At 60.7% G+C, this 16,928-nt stretch overlaps 1 protein-coding gene across 5 annotated transcripts in view; it reads right to left on the bottom strand.

The window, feature by feature from the left end:
- The window catches only part of MGRN1 (mahogunin ring finger 1), a 54,602-nt gene extending 37,920 nt beyond the window's left edge, over positions 1-16,682 (bottom strand). For 3 of the 5 annotated variants that reach the window (XM_062180546.1, XM_062180548.1, XM_062180547.1), the window contains exon 1: positions 10,746-10,981. In XM_062180546.1, the coding sequence (XP_062036530.1) occupies positions 10,746-10,833 (88 nt within the window). In that variant the 5' untranslated portion in view covers positions 10,834-10,981. Of the gene's footprint in view, positions 1-10,745; positions 10,983-16,470 lie in introns of those variants that run through there. The other 2 variants (XM_062180549.1, XM_062180550.1) reach the window with 2 other exon arrangements.
- Between the last annotated feature and the right edge of the window lie 246 nt (positions 16,683-16,928).

The raw sequence follows: 16,928 nt of genomic DNA, 5'->3' as shown, positions 1-16,928 counted from the left end.
AGGAGCTGGGACGCCTCAGTCACTCCCAGCCAGGGAGGGGGAACCAGCAAAGGGTGGCAACGGCGCGTTGGCTCCTCCTGCCCCACCAGTGTGTGTGCCCAGTCAGCAGCCTCACGGGACCTGCTGACACACGGCTGCCAACCCTAGCCGGGCCCGGCACCTGGGACAGCGCCGGTCTCAGGACAGCATCTCCAGGCCCATGTGTTGGTGCCCCTGGGCTGAGTCCACAGTCCCCACAGGACAGCGCTCCTGTGCCTGCCACTCGGTCGCCAGCGGCTGACTCTGGGCCTCAGGGACCCACCTGTGCCAAGCGTGGCTGGGAGGATGCAGGGGTGCGACAGGGCACACCCCCAACTCAGCAGGTGAAACTCCCCCCCGTGCCAGCACGCGCAGAGCAAACAAAAAGCCTCTGGCTTCTGAGCCACTAAGTCCCCACAGTCTGCATCACCTGGGTTTTCGTTAAAGATTTATTATATTTATTTGAAAGGCAGAGTTACAGAAAAAGAGAGACAGACAGAGAGAGGGAGAGAGGTCTTCTATCCACTGGTTCACTCCCCAAATGGCTGCAACAGCCAGGGCTGGGCCAGGCTGAAGCCAGGAGCGTCTTCCAGGGGCCCAAGTACTCGGGCCGTCCTCCACGGCTGTCTCAGGCACGTTAGCGGGGAGAAGGGCGGGAAGTGGAGCAACCGGGAATCGTACCAGTGCCCACGTGGATGCCAGCATCGCAGGCAGCGGCTTTCCCCGCTACGGCACAACACCGGCCCCGCACGGATTGTGTTGTACTCCTCAACCTACACACCCCTTCCTGCAAACAGCCTCAGTCAGACGCTGGACTGTCGGGCCAGATTCTCTCCCCCACGGAGCAGGACAGGGAGGAGAGCGAAGGACCCCGTCCAGGACAGCCCCACAAGTCCCACAGGGGCGGATCAGCCAGGACCCTGCCTCCCACGGCTTCCACTTCCTGGCCTGCCTGGCTGGGTTGAACTCCCCCAGAGCCTTCCGGCACATTCCATCTCCTGCCTGAGCCACTTGGCAGTCATGCCACTGAGATGGCAAGTTTCCAAAGAATTCATAATGTAACCAAAGGCACTTAAGAAAGAACTATTAATCAACAAGAAGAGATAACTCAGTTTTTAAATGTGTAAAATACTTCAACAGGCACCTCAAGAGGACAAAGAGAAAGGAAAGGCTCATTTACAACCTCAGTCCCCAGGGAACAGTGGATTAAAACCACACTGAGCCTGGCTGCTTATCTGGCTGGCGGTTAGGACAGCTCTGTGAGCCCATCCCACCGCCTCAGCTTTTGGCTGAAGCAGACCTGAGCAGGCAGCAACCAGGACTGAGTAATGGGGAACCTGCCCCCAGGCAGGAGGCCACAGAGCATCCCAGCTCCAGCCCTGGCCTGGCCCAGCCACTGCAGACGTCAGGGAGGGGAAGTGAACCAGGGAGGGGAGCACTCTCTCAAATCAAACACACGACAGTGTAGGTGACAACACGAGTGAGCAGCAACTCTTCCCCTCGCCTCCAGAGTGGAAGCTGTTTCGATACATGCAGGTATCAGATTGGACACAGGGAAATCAGACTCCAGGGCACCAGGCCAGACACAGCAGCAGGATTCCCCCAGGGGCCCCAATGCCTGTCTACACAGAACAGACCAGTACAAGCAGGGTGCCACCCAGCAGACACAAGACAAGCTACAGCTCCACGAACAAAGCAAGGCTACCTCAACACCTGATGTGGAGCGAGCGCAATGTCTGATCCCAGTGACATCGAAGTCCAAAGCCAGGCCGGACTCACCCATGGCAGAGGCCAGAAGGCGCTCGGAGCTGGTTCTGATCTATTTCTGCAACATGTTCCCTTTAAGACCATGCATCACGTAATTAATGATAGGTACACTTCCTCAGTGTACACTAACTGTAATAAAATGTTTAAAGCTGTATGTGAAAGGCAGAGTGACAGAGAAAAAGGAAAAGACATATACAGACCAAAATCTTCCATCTGCTGGTTCACTCACCAAATGCCCGCAACAGCCAGGGACTCTATCCAGGTCTCCCACGTGGGTGGCAGGAGTCTAAGCACTTGGGCCGTCATCTGCTGTCTCCCAGGTGCAGTAACAGGGAACTGGACCTGAAGCAGAGCAGTCTGGACTCACCAGGCCCTCGGTAAGGGATGTGGGCATCCCGAGCGGCAGTTCCAGCCGCTGCGTCCCAACGCTGGTCCCTAACCTCACTTAAACACACAGTACTGGTTTGAGTCCCAGCTGTTTGGCTTCAGACCCGGCTTCCTGCTAACATGCTTGGGAAGGCCTCAGGTAATGGCTCACTTGAAGACCCAGGTGGGATTCCAGGCTCCTGGTTTTGGCCTGGCTACCTCTGGCCGTTGCGGCCATCTGGGGAGTGAACCAGCAGATTAAAGATCTCTTTCCTGGGGCAGACACTATGGCTTAGCGGGTAAGGCAGCCACCTGCGGTGCTGGCATCCCATATGGGTGCCGGTTCAAGTTCTGGCTGCTCCACTTCTGATCCAGCTCTCTGCTGTGGCCTGGGAAAGCAGTGGAAGATGGCTCAGATCCTTGGGCCCCTGCACCCGCATGGGAGACCCGAAATAAGTTCCTGGCTCTGTGTCAGTGCAGCTCCAGCCATTGAGGCCAACTGGGGAGTGAACCAGCAGATGGAAGACACCACTTCTTTCTTCCTTTCTCATTCTCTCTCTCTCTGCCTCCTTCTCTCTTGGTGTAACTCTTACTTTCAAGTAAATAAATGTTTAAAAAAAAAATCTCTGCCGGCGCCGTGGCTCACTAGGCTAATCCTCCGCCTTGTGGCACTGGCACACCGGTTCTAGTCCCGGTCGGGGCACCGATCCTGTCCCGGTTGCCCCTCTTCCAGGCCAGCTCTCTGCTGTGGCCCGGGAGTGCAGTGGAGGATGGCCCAAGTGCTTGGGCCCTGCACCCCATGGGAGACCAGGAGAAGCACCTGGCTCTTGCCATTGGATCAGCGCGGTGGCCATTGGAGGGTGAACCAATGGCAAAAGGAAGACCTTTCTCTCTGTCTCTCTCTCACTGTCCACTCTGCCTGTCAAAAAAAAAAAAACAATCTCTTTCCCAGGGCTGGCGCTGTGGCGCAGCAGGTTAAAGCCCCAGCCTGAAGTGCCGGCATCCCATATGGGCGCCAGTTCTAGTCCCAGCTACTCCTCTCCTCTTGTGATCCAGCTCTTTGCTAATGCACTTGGGAAAGCAGTGGAAGATGGCCCACGTCCTTGGGCCCCTACACCTGTGTGGGAGACCCTGAAGAAGCTCCTGGCTCCTGGTTTCAGATCGGCTCAGCTCCGGCCATTGTCATTTGGGAGTGAACCAGCAGATGGAAGACCTTTCTATGTCTCTACCTCTCTCTGTAACTCTGTCTTTCAAATAAATAAAAAAAAAAAAAAAAAAAAAAAAGATTTCTTTCCCTTTGTGTCACTCTGCTTTTCAAATAAAAAAATCTTAAAAAAACTAAAGCTGTCCCTTTAAAAAAATAGCGAATGTACAGTTAGTGCACACACACGCTTTTCCCCCAGAGCACTGTGCTAAACTGAACACGTCCTTCTCGTCCTTCTCCCCAGAAGCTGGCACCCAGCGCTATCACAGAGCGGTTCAGTTCCATGGGGCAGTGAACCAGGGCTGACCCCACAGGGAGCCAGCGTGAGCACTGCCCACCCCAGGGGCGCGAGGCCGCACCTGCACCCAGAACCAAACACGCGCACGTCCACAGGAAGGCAGACACAGGGCTAACGACATGTTTTGTTTTACGATTATTTAAAAGGCAAAGTGACAGAGAGAGAAGGGGAGAGAGAGATCTTCCATCCAAATGGCCAAAATGGTAGGGGCTGGGTCAGGAGCTCCATCTGGGTCTCCCATGTCGGTGCAGGGGCCCAAGCCCTTGGCCATCCTCCGCTGCTTTCCCAGGCTAGTTAGCGGGGAGCTGGATCAGAAGCACAGTCCCTGAGAATGGACCAGCACTTCACGTTGATGCCGGCCTCACCGACAGCGGCCACGCCGCCGCACCACACGCTGGCCTCTAACAGCCTCAGCTCTTGTTTTACAAACAGAGCTGACGACACAGCAATCCCAGGGTCATCCCCAACCTCCCACTTCCTGCCTGCTCTAAGAACAAGCAACCGGCTGGCGCCGCGGCTAGCACCACTCCCTGCTGCCAGCTCCTCGGCCATTGGCAGGGGCGAGACCACAGACCTCTGCCTATGCCCTAACCACGTGGGAAGCCACCACCTCCTGGGCACAGGGAGTGTCTGTGCTCTGAGGAGCTGGGCAGTCCACGGTTGTTTACTGAGTGCCCAGTCAGGCGCCAGAGGGATGGTGTGTGTGACGTGGCAGCTGGCCCCACCGAGCAGGAGGCTGCCCCGGGGACAGGCCCACGGCACAGAAGCCCAGGCCAGCGCCACAGGACGGCACTCGGGTGGGGCAGCTGTGAAGGTACTGGTCACCATCCCAGGACCATCCAGGAAGTGTGGGACATCTTCCAGAAAAGTTCCAGCCCCATAGCAAACAAAAGCTGGGCTGGTGGAGGACCAGGCGGGGCCCCACCCTGCCAGCTCATATGGACTGGAAAGGTCAGACCAGAACGGGAGCTGGGGAGATAGAGACCACTTGGGGTTTCAAGTGGCACCCAGGGTCCTGGGGCCGCGACGAGCAAGCGACTGGCCAAGGCCAGAGTAACTTCCTGGCTCCCCACCCCGACATGCTGGCCCCACAGCCCACCACAGCGATTCCAAGTCTGCTCAGCCCCTCCTAGGATGCCACAGCAATCCTCAACCTCCCTGGGGCGGCATCCGCTCCGTGGACACACACACAGCCAGGGCTCTCAAGGCCGAGTGGGCACTGCTACAACATCAGGACCTACGGCAGGGGTGTACACCAGGCAACCTCCGCCTCTGGCTCAAGCAAGTTCTCAGGCCCGCACCCCGTCGACGTAAAAGATTTTCGTTGTCACTGTTTCCTTGTTTTACCTGAAACATAAAACTGTTTAAGAGTATAGACAACAGACACTCAGAAAAACGCACCTTCTTTATACAGCAGTCACAGTAAAAAACAGACCAAATCACTAAGAACAGAAGCCCAGAACTGGTCCCCAAGGGAGGGGACACAGAGGGCACGGGGAGGGGGCGGCCCTGCCACCGTCTCAACTGGCACCAATGGCCACCAAGGCCTCCCTGGGGACCCAGATTGTCCCCGTTCGCAGAAGCACCTTCGGGGACGCAATGTCCTCCTCCCCTACCTGGAACCCCTCCTTCTTCCTTGCTCCACACAGCAAGTAAGTTAGAGCCAGACAAGGTCCTCTCGGCACAGGAAACCAAGACAGCTGTGTGCCGTGGACACACAGCTCACACCCAACTCCTGGACCACGCCCTGGCCGCCAGCACTGGGTAGCAGACCCCAGGGGGCCTTGGATCGCCCGGAGATTGCAGGGGTGAGATGTGGGGTACACACCTGTTGGGGAGACATTCACTCCCAGCTCAAAGCACTGCCGGACACCTGCTGGGACAGGAAAATCTCACAGCAGGACGTGAGCCCTTAGGTCATCAAGGACAAAACTGTCCTTCACATTTTCATCAAAACCAACTCAACTTAAAGAAACATAAAGAGGCCGGCGCTGTGGCTTAACAGGCTAATCCCCGCCTTGTGGCGCCGGCACACCGGGTTCTAGTCCCAGTCGGGGCGCCGGATTCCATCCCGATTGCCCCTCTTCCAGGCCAGCTCTCTGCTATGGCTCGGGAAGGCAGTGGAGGATGGCCCAAGTGCTTGGGTCCTGCACCTGCATGGGAGATCGGGAGAAGCGCCTGGCTTCTGCCTTTGGATCAGCGAGATGCGCCAACCGCAGCGGCCACTGGAGGGTGAACCAACGGCAAAAAGAAAGACCTTTCTCTCTGCCTCGCTCTCTCTCACTATCCACTCTGCCTGTAAAAAAAAAAAAAAAAAAAAAAAAAAAGGAAAGAAAGAAACGTAGAGTTGGGGCCAGCGCCGTGGTGCAGTGGATTAATCCTCCGCCTGCAGCGCCGCCATCCCATATGGGCAGCGGTTCTGTCCTGGCTGCTCCTCTTCCAGTCCAGCTCTCTGCTGTGGCCTGGGAATGCAGTGGAGCATGGCCCAAGTCCTTGGGCCCTGCACCCCATGGGAGACCAGGAGAAGCACCTGGCTCCTGGCTTCGGATCAGCGCAGCGCGCCGGCCATAGCAGCCATTTGGGGGATGAACCAATGGAAAAGGAAGACCTCTCTGTCTCTCCCTCTCACTGTCTGTAACTCTACCTCTCAAATAAAAGTCAATTAAAAAAATCTTTAAAAAAATAAGTAAATAAAAATTAAATCTTAAAAAAAAGAAACGTACAGAGAACCGTGTATGACCGCGAGGCTGGAGAGGCTGTAGCACCTGCCTTACACCAAGCGACCTGAAGTTCAGGAAATCAAAGATCCAAACACACACAGAGCTGCAGGCCCTGTGGAGGGGTGGTGCCCCCACACTCATCTCACACGCAGGGCAGTTCCTCTGGAGCCCAGCAGGCCGCCTGCACCATCCACGTGGAAATGCAGAGGACTGAGTGCGTCCACCGCAATTCTGAGCAGGACCAGGCGGGGAAGGAACGCGGCGAGGCGTCAGCCAGCAGCCGTGTGGTGCTGGAGTGAGGACAGGCCACGCTGCACTGCAGGATCCTGGGGCCCGGTAATTGTTACGGGGGGGGTTGTCCCGTGACCTCTACCCACCAGATGTCAGCAACAAACACAGACACCTCCAGCTGTGAACAAAAAACGCAGCTCCGGACATAGCCAAATGGCACCTGGACAGCAAGATCGCCCCAGCTGAGCAACACAGGGACAGATGGATCGGTGGATCCGACAGCGGCGTTCAACAGCAAACCCTGAGAGCCAGCACCGCGGCACACCAGGCTAAGCCACCACCTGCGAAGCCACCAGCCCACGCAGGCACGCGTCTGAGTCCCGGCTGCTCCACTTCCAATCCAGCTCCCGCTAACACACCTGAAAAACCAACAGAAGGGGTCCATGTCCCTGGGCCCCTAAATCCATGTGGGAGACCTGGAGCAAGCTCCTGGCTCCTGGCTCCAGCCTGGGCCAGCCCCAGTCGCTGTGGCAATTTGGGGAGTGAACAAGCCAATGAAGGATCTCTTTCTCAGTCTTTCATTCTTTCAAATAAATAAATAAATGTCTTTTTTTTTTTTTTTAAACAAAGCAAACCCTGATGTTTAGTATCAGCTGACCAGACCGAGGCCAGGCAGCCCAGAGGAAGAGCAGTCCTTATGACAAAGGTGGTGCTCAGAGAACGGAATCCTTAGCTCTCCACCGCAAAGTGTACACGAGACAGGAACTCAAGACAGAGCACAGACCAAGCGTTTGCTACAACTATAAAACCCCCAGGCAAACTCTTTGGCCAGGATGTATGTTTGCTAAACATTTATGTATTTGAAAGCCAGAGTGACAGAGAGGGAGGCACAATCTTCCAGCCACTGGTTCACTCTCCAGAGGCCCACAGCAGCCAGGACTGGACCAGGCTGAAGTCAGGAGCCGGCAACTCTGTCCAGGTCCCCCGTGCGGGTGGCAAGGATCCAGGCGCAGGCAGCTGGGCTGGAAGACAGCATCCAGGTCGTGCGGGCAGCAGCGTGACCATTTCACCACAACGCCAGCACCTTGAAGCGCAGGGAAGAATTCTTTCCAGGCCTGCCAGTGCGGCACAGCAGGCTAAGCCACCATATGCACCCCGGCACCCCACACAGGTGCCAGTTCATGTTCCAGCTACTCTGCTTCCGATCCAGCTCCCTGCTATGGCCTGGGAAAGCAGCAGACGATGGCCCAAGTGCTTGGGCCCCTGCACCCACGTGGGAGACCGGGAGGAAGCTCCCAGCTTCTGGCTTTGGCCGGGCCCAGCCCTGGCCTTTGTGGCACAAACCAGCACACAGAGGATCTCTCTCTGACTTTCAGATAAATACACAAATCTTTAAAAAGAGAGGAAGAGGGGTCTTTCAGGCAAACACCGTGGCACAAGCGGGTTAAATCGCCGCTCTGGATGCATCACACACTGGAGTACTGGCTGGAGCAAATGAAAACTTCGATGGGGAAGGGAGCAAATGAAAACTCAAGTACTTAGGCCCTGCTACCCACATGGGAGACCGGGATGGAATTTCTGGCTCCTGGGTTTGACCTGGCCCAGCCCTGGCCACTGCAGCCACTTGGGGAATAAGCTGGCAGATGGAAGATCTGTGTCCCTCCCTCTCTATCACTGTGCCTTGCAAACAAGCAAAAACACATCTGTAAAAATAAGAAAGAAAGAAAGGCAGTTTGAAGTTGCTGGTTAAAAGGTCACACACACACAGGGCTGGTGTTGTGAGGCAGGTGAAACCCTGCCTGCGAGGCCGGCATTCCATTCGAGTGCCCATTAAGTCTCGGCTGCTCCACTTCTGGTCCAGCTCCCTGCTAATGGACCTGGGAAGGCACGGAAGGTGTACGTGGACCCCTGCCACCACGCGGCAGACCTGGATACCGGGATGGAGCTCCTGGCTTTGGCCTGGCCCAGCTCTGGCTGTTGGGGTCATCTGAGGAGTCCACCCCGACCACTGAAGGAAGGCCAGCACTGCATGCCAACCAGGAACGTGGACACAGCCAAACACGCACTCTCAGCCCTAACCTCCGTCTCTGAGGACCTCTACCTGCCTCCTCCGGGGGCCTGGGAATTCAGCCACAGCTGTCTGGCCCCCGGCTCTTTGCTGCCACCCTGGTGTCAGTGTTTTGGGGGTGGTCTGCAACAGCAGCAGCACCGGGGCAGCCGCACAGTTACACCGCGGAAGTGCACTACAGCCGAACTGCTGCGTGAGGCCTGAGAGAAAGCAGCCAGGCACGGAGCAGCTGCCAACCGCGCGTCCAGAAAGGCCGGCGCTGAAGGCAGAAAGCGCAGCAGCAACGCGCCGGGGCGGCCCTGGCTGCCCGCAGGCACAAAGGGGCTTTCAGCCGCGAGGGACACGCACAAGGGTTTGTGGCTGCGTGGCGCACAGATTGCACCTCGGGACAGCTGTGAAGAGGCGAGAACAGAGCAGAGGTTCAAATCCAAGCCAAGCACTGTGTGCAGTACATGCCAAGCTCCACAGAGGAAAACCACACCGGGTTCCAGGCATTAGAGATAAACACTCGCACGCGACGGTCCTCTCTGACGGAGACCTGGGAAGGTGACAACTTTCCCATGAAGTGAGTAAGCACGCAGGGAGACACACCCCGAAAAAGCACCCAGCCTCCCTGGGGGTGACACTGAAGGCCCCTTCTGTCTCCCACCTCCTCCCGGAGAACCTGGGAAGCCAGGGGAGCCCCCCCGGGCCCCGGATCAGGACCCCAAGGCTTCATGCGAGACTAGGGACCAGGCAAGACAAACCACGAACGGCCAAGTTCACCCAGAAGCTCACAGAAGAGAAAGATGAAAAGCAGGTGCCGCGGGGAGAGCCTTGGCACTGGGCAGGCATGCAACACGGCCCTCTGTCCCCGTCACACAGCCGGGGGCCAGCAGTTGCGCCTGAGGAGCCAGCCACGGCCGGCTGAGGGGCTCTGCGGTGGATTCGGGAGCCAAGCCCAGGCTCACGGGAGGCAGCCTCAAGAGGCGCTGACCCCGTCTCCCACGGTGGGATCCCAGAGAGAAAGAAGCTCAGAACGTCCAACACCCCAGGGCGGGGACCTCAAGCCTGCCCGGGTTCCAGGAGACGGAGGGCCCACATCAAACCCCGGAATTGCTGCCATGCCCCTGGTGGCTGCCCTCAGGGCCTGCACCGCTCACCCAGTGCCCTCCTTAAGCCACGGCCGCGGCGAAGCCTTCCGTGGGCCAGCTACGGTTCTGAGCGCTGCACAAGTTTCAGCCCATTTTACAGGCGAGGAAGCTGACCCAGGGTCACTCAAAGACGACAGCAGGGCCAGGGCTGCCAGGCCGGATGGCCCCCAGGGCAGCCCCCAGGCACCAAGCAGACACGGGAGGCCATGGCGCTCTCTGCCCGGCTGACTCCACCCTCAATGACAGCCCCCAGAGCGACCCCAGTCCCCACACCCTGTCTTGCTTTACCTTCCCAAACCAGCGTGAATAAGGCCAGGCTCACCGGGGGAACAGATCTCAGGCCACAGCACGCACCGCGCCTGGCAGCAGGCGGCCCTGGCCTACCCGGGGGAGCCCGAGGGCACCCAGGAGGCCACGGGAGGCCAGACATTCAGAGCCAGGGTCCGAGGACCCAGGCTGGGTGACCCCGTGTCTCCTCCCCTTCCCACCACACAGGAGACGCAGGGCCAGGCGTCATTCACGAGTGGGACGAGGCTCCCCTCTCCCCGGGGAGCTGAGGGTGCTGTCCCACGGCCCTCACTCACACCATCTCCCCGGCCCCCAACACACAGGCCGGAAGGCAGGCGGGCTCCAGGCGACACGAAGGCGCCCTGGGCAGCCTGGACCGCCGGCCCGGGCTCCGCACCAAAGCCACCGCCGCCAGCGAGGTGGACGCTCCTGACGAAGAACTCGCTGCCCACCAAGCAAGAGGAAGCTTCGGCGCGCAGCGGCCGCGCCTGGCCCAAGGTCACCGGCCGAGCAGCGGCAGCGCCGGGGCGACCCAGTCCCCGGCCCCTGGCCCGCCGCGGGCTCCAGGACGCGGAGCTTCCGGGCAGGAAGCTGGAGGCAGAGTCCCGGGGCCCGGCCAGCGGTCCAGCCCGCGCCTCCAGTCGGTGCTCACCGGACTTCGGGGGGTAGCGATAGGCCGAGTTGGCCTGGATGTCGATGTCCTCCACCCCCGCGATGCGGCGGCTCAGGATGGAGCCCATGGTGCCGGGCGCAGTCTGGCGGGGGCCGGAGCTGGGCGGCGAAGGCGGGGTCCTCACGCGGACATGGCCCTGACCAGGCCACAGGGACGCCACGCCACGGCCGCCGCGGTATTTCGCGGCGAGCACCCACCCCCGGCTCGACCCGCGCACGGACGCCACGGCGGCTCCCGTCCCCCCCACGCCGCCTTTGCCGGCCCGGGGCTCCTCGGGAAATGGAGTCCGCTCGCCGCGACGGCACCAAGCTGAGGTACGGGGTGCCCCGTCCGTGAACTACAACTCCCGGCATGCCCCGCGCCCTGGCCCAAACCAAAGGGACCTGATTCCAGGGGAGAGGGCCCATCAGTCACACGGCGCGTTGTCCTCTTTCTGCGTTCCAAGTGCGGCGTTCTCACCTGAAATCCTCGGGATTTTTAAAAGTCTGTTCACACGTGGCTCCGTCTGGGCACTGGCGCCTCCCATTTTCCCTTTCCCAGAAATCTCTTCCCGAGCCGCCGAGTACACCCCACTTCCCGGGGTTCATTTCCCGCCCCGACCGGCAGGGGGCACACCTTGCCCGGACACGCAGGAAGCACCGGTGTGCAACCCCAGCTTACCTGGCCAGGCGGTCCCAACGCGAAGCACCTGCTGCCGCCTCCGTCACAGCGCCCCGTGGCGAGGGGCTCGCTCGCAAGGCAGCTACTTATCGCAGAGCGGGGAGGCCCGCCTAGAACGTGCTGAGGGCGAGTTTGCAGCGAGATTAAACGTGTAGTGGGACAGAATCCGGCGCCCCGACCGGGACTAGAACCCGGGGTGCCGGCGCCGCAGGCGGAGAATTAGCCTAGTGAGAGCCTCTTAAAAAAAATGCGTAGTGGGGCCCGCACTGTGGCGCAGCGGGTAAAGCCACGGCCTGGAGCGCCTGTATGGACAACGGTTCGAGTCCCGGCTGCTCCTCTTCCGATCCAGCTCTCTGTATGGCCTGGGAAAGCAGTAAAAGATGCCCCAGGTCCCTGGGCCCCTGCACCTGTGTAGGAGACCAGGAGGAAGCTCTTGGCTCCTGGCTTCAAATCAGTGCCAACTCCAGCCATCGCGGCCATCTGGGGAGTGAGCCAGCGGATGGAAGACTGCCTCTGTAGCTCTGCCTTTCAAATAAAATAAACCTTTTTTAAAAAATGTGTGGTGAGGGCTGGTGCTGTGATGCAGCCAGGCTAAGCTGCCACTTGGATCCCAGTATCCATACGGGATTGCCAGTTCCAGGCCTGACTGTAGCTCTTCCAATGCCAGGCCCTGGTGATGCACCTGGGAAGGCAGTGGAGGATGGCCGAAGTGCTCGGGGCCCCTGCCACCACGAGGGAGACCTGCATGGAGCCCCTGGCTCCTGGCTCCACCCGACCGTCGCAGCCATCGGAATGAGCCAGCCTATGGGAGATCTCTGACTCTGAGCTCTCTGTGGCTCTGCTTGAGAGACAGAGTTACAGAGAGAGAGAGGGAGAGGTCTTCCAACCACCGTAACTCCCCAAATGGCGGCAACAGCCAGAACTAGGCCAATCTGAAGCCAGGAGCCGGGAGCTTCTTCTGGGTCTCCCACGTGGGTGCAGGGGCCCAAGCACTTAGACCATCTGCTGCTGCTTTCCCAGGCCATAGCAGAGAGCTGGATCAGAAGTGGAGCAGCCGGGAATCAAACCGGTGCCCATATGGGACGCCAGCACTGCAGATGGAAACAACCTACAACTCCACAGCGCCAGCCCGTAAATAAATCTTATAAAAAAGGATATTTCCTGGCTTTTCATTCACACATAATTCTGTCAGCAGGACATGGGCGGGGGGAGGTCCTGTTTTTACTTGCTTTTCAGTTGAGAAACTGGAGTTCTGAGAACCGTGGTTGAGCATGTTGTGAATAGAAGGGTACGTCCCCGTGCTGCAGGCAGGCATAGAGGATAAAACTGACTAGGTTTGTGAGCTGGACGACCACGCCTTCATCACGCCCAGGTGACCTCACCCTCTACCTGACCACACCTGGGCACCCACCTGCCAATCAGACTAATTAACCACTCCCCTGGGAAGTGGATTAAAGGCTGAAACGCCGTGGGCCCCGCCCTTTTTTGCCCTTTGCCCCTCTGCCCTTGATCCCCTTGTGGCCTCGTGCCCTCGGGCTCCTGGCTGGCTTCCGGTGCTCGGTGTGAACCCAATTTCCCTCTCTTAGACCGGGCCCTCACCCTCCTATGCATTTCTCTCACTGAATAAAAAGCGTATAACTTATCATGCTGCCTCTCTGTTTGTGCCAATGTTCAGGATTCCTCTCTGAATTCGTGGCAAGAACCCACAGGCTTACTAATATTCCGAATTTATTACTAAGCACCCGGTAACACCAGCAGCCTGCTCTCAGTGAATCCACACACTTCATACCGAAACACGCCATACACCAGGGGCTAAAAGCCAGCATCCAACATCCTGTTGTCAAGGGCGACACGCAGGCGGGTTCAGGTCTCAGCACTCGGGAGCCCAGGTGCCAGCCATGGGCTCTGCACAGCCTCTCCCACTTAATTCTCAGTGGCAGCGTCTGTTTGCTTTCTCACAGAAGAGGAAAACGAGGGGCCCCACTCAGGCTGCACTGCAGAGGAGTGAGGAAGCTGGATTTGAACCAGCCAGACCACTCCACATACCCACGGGAGGAAGGAGCCGGTCGGCCAGAGCTCGGGTCTCTGACTTCGGATGGGTGGGCCTGAGGACGCTCCAACCCGGCGTGCGCCTGCCTTGTTTTACATTTCTGCTGTGGGAGATGGCGGGAATGGAGGTTCTAGTTCTCCCGTGAGAACAGGATTTCCGACGGGAGACAGGAGTGTTAGGCAGGCTGGCAAGGTTTAAGAAGGCAATGCACCCATCAGGAGGGATGGGCACCCCCCTGCGCCCCGTCACCCAGACCTGGGTAAGCCAGGTGGCTAAGTCTCGCGGTGAGAATACACCTGTACCGGCTCGGCGGGCGTCCAGCCAGCAGCCAGCAGCTGAGAGCCCAGTTTGCAGACTGCTCTTCCCCTGGTTTCCTCCTCCCGTTCTCCTGGACAAAGGGTGTTCCGGGGATGAAACAGATGGACTCCTCCCAAGGTTTTTGCCTGGAGCCAGGGCAGAGAGGATCTTCCTTGGGGGCAGGGGGAAGGACGGGACCACCTGAGAAGTTCCTGGGGCACGGCCCTTACACACACACACACACACACACACACACACACACACGCGGGCTGATCTCTATCTACCTGACATTTGCATTGACTCACAGCCCGGCCTTGCACTCAGCTCACTACGCTCCCCGCTGTGGGCGGGCAAGGAGAGAACGAGGCTTGGAAAAATAACACGGAGGGTTCCTCCTCCCCAGGAGCCAGGGCCAGAGCGTGCTCCTCACTGGGTGTTTGGTTAATTAAACACTCTCCTTAAGAAGAGCCCTGGGCCCAGGCTGCCCTTCAACTCCCTCCAGGGACATCTTCCTGTGTTTACCTGCACCCAGCTGGGACACAGGCCCTCCCTGACTTGGTCCAGGTGCACCTTGGGTGATTCATGTACTGATTCCCTGTGTGACAGCTCATGAGCCACCGAGTGACGGGGATCACCGTGGAAGAAGCTAGGACGTGGAGCCCGCAGGCGAGCGCCAACAGCCCCTCCACAGCGTGATTCCAGAGTGGCAGGTGCTCTGGGAAGGGCAGTGACCTAACAGGAGACGCCCACGTTTGATGCGGGAGGAGGGAAGGCTTCTCTGGGGGAGGTGACACAGCCAGGTCTTTAAATACAACGGCCACACAGCACACAGGGTGCAAGACCCAGACGCCAGAGGGGATGAGAATCAGGGGGGGAGGAGGAGGCAGGCAGGCAGGGCCACACCGCAGGGCTCCCCAGCCAGCACTGGGTCCTCTGCTACACAGACACCCCAGGGACAGCCCGGGGCCTCCCCGCTGAGCCCCCGAAGTCCAGAGCTTGCTGTGCTCCCCGGCCCGGCACTCCGGACGTCTGGGGAGGCACCAGGGCCCTCAGGTAGGAGAGGGGCTCCCACCCCGGCTCCCCGCTCCAGCTGTCAGGTCCCATCCCGGCCTAAGAAACCAAAGTCCACTGTCCAGCCAGGCCGATGCTGGCTGAAAACAAGGTTGTTTGTTCCGTCCCCGCTGCCCTTGGGAAAACAAGCCAGCTCCAGCTGGGGGGGGGGGGGGTAGAAGGCATGACCTTTGACCTAGTCCCAGCCAGCTGTCTGCTACCGGCCCCCACCCAGTCCTCTGGCCTGGGGGCTCCTTCCGGCCAGGGCGCGCCTGGGCAGATCCCTCAGTGGCACCTGTGTAAGGCCTGGGGGAGGGGAGAAGCCCTCCCCCCGGGCGCCTGCCGGTGTCCCGGAGCTAGGACCGGTGCGGCGAGCGCCAAGCGCCGGCTAGGCGCCTCCTCACGGCATCGCAGGGCGCGCTCAGCGCCGCACCCACGAGGAAGCCGGAGGACCCGCCCCACGCCCCCGCCCGGCCCAGTCCAGCCTGAAGCCCAGGCCCACGTGGTTTACGTATCTGAACGGCCATGCGAGGACGGGGGACCCCCCCCCGGGGTGGGTCATCCCCTCTGACCTGGGGGGCCATCCCCTCCAACCTGGGGGCCGGCGCTCCGACCTGGGGGGCCATCCCCTCCGACCTGGGGGGGCCATCCCCTCCGACCTGGGGGCCATCGCTCTGACCTGGGGGGCCATCCCCTCCAACCTGGGGGGGCCATCCCCTCCGACCTGGGGGGCCATCCCCTCCGACCTGGGGGCCATCCCCTCCGACCTGGGGGGCCATCCCCTCTGACCTGGGGGCCATCTCCGACCTGGGGGGCCATCCCCTCCGACCTGGGGGCCATCCCCTCCGACCTGGGGGGCCATCTCCTCCGACCTGGGGGGCCATCTCCGACCTGGGGGGCCATCCCCTCCGACCTGGGGGGCCATCTCCGACCTGGGGGGGCATCCCCTCCGACCTGGGGGGGCCATCTCCGACCTGGGGGGGCCATCCCCTCCGACCTGGGGGGCCATCCCCTCTGAGCTGGGGGCCATCCCCTCCGACCTGGGGGGCCATCTCCGACCTGGGGGGCCATCCCCTCCGACCTGGGGGCCGGCGCTCCGACCTGGGGGGCCATCCCCTCCGACCTGGGGACCGTCCCCTCCGACCTGGGGGGGCCATCCCCTCCGACCTGGGGGCCATCCCCTCCCCCCTGGGGGCCGGCCGCTCCCCCGCCTCTCCAGCCCCCTGCCCACCGCCCGGACCCTCGGCCACCCGGCGGACAGCCCCGGGCAAGGCTAGGGCACTCGGCCGGCGTCGCCTGCACGCGGCGCTGCTCTCGGCCCCCGCACACCGGGCGCCCCTCCAGGCCACGCTCCTGCCCCGTCCCCAGCCCGGTGTCCACTCCGCTGACCCCAGGCCAGGTCCGAGCCGGGGGCGGAGTCAGGAACCGGGGCCAAGGTCGCGCAGAGCGGGAGCCACAGAGGCGGCACTGCGCGCGCACCCGCCGACCCCCCCGGCACCCCCGCGACGTCGGCCGGAAGCGGCATGTGCAGCGCTGTAAACAGAGCCCGCGACGCCCCGCCCCCGCCCGCCACGTGACGCACCCCCATCCGCCGCGCCCGTGCGCCCGCCCCCGCCGCCGCCTCATTGGGCGGCCAGCTATGTTTACCTTATATGGCCAGGTCCTAACACTTCGCGGCGTCTCATTGGCCGAGGAGCAGCCTCAGTCAGTGACGTCACCCGAGACAAACCGATGCAAATAAACCGAGGTATTCTGGGAATGGGAGTTCGGCGCCGCTCCGGAACTGGCTCCGCTGGGTCCTAGCGCCCGCTCGCGGACGGCTAAGATTTCCGGCCAAGAGCCCGAGATTTTGCGTGGGGGAAAAAACTGATTGTCCTGCGGGAGAGGGGACGCCCCCCCGTCCCCGAGCCCCCCGAGTCCGCCCTGTCAGAGCCACGGCTGCAGCCTGCTGCGTGTGGCAGGCCGACAAGCTGGGGGGAGACCGCCCCCCACCAAGGCTTCTTGGAGGTGGTGACTCCGAGGAAACTCTAGAGCGGCGGATTGAATCGCGCGGGGAACGAGCGTCGCGCGGCGGCCTTGGGGGCGTCGCGGCCCGGGCCGCCCGC

This window comes from Lepus europaeus, chromosome 21 (assembly GCF_033115175.1).
Source record: "Lepus europaeus isolate LE1 chromosome 21, mLepTim1.pri, whole genome shotgun sequence".
Lineage (NCBI taxonomy): Eukaryota > Metazoa > Chordata > Mammalia > Lagomorpha > Leporidae > Lepus > Lepus europaeus.
This window is presented reverse-complemented; position numbering and strand designations above follow the sequence as displayed.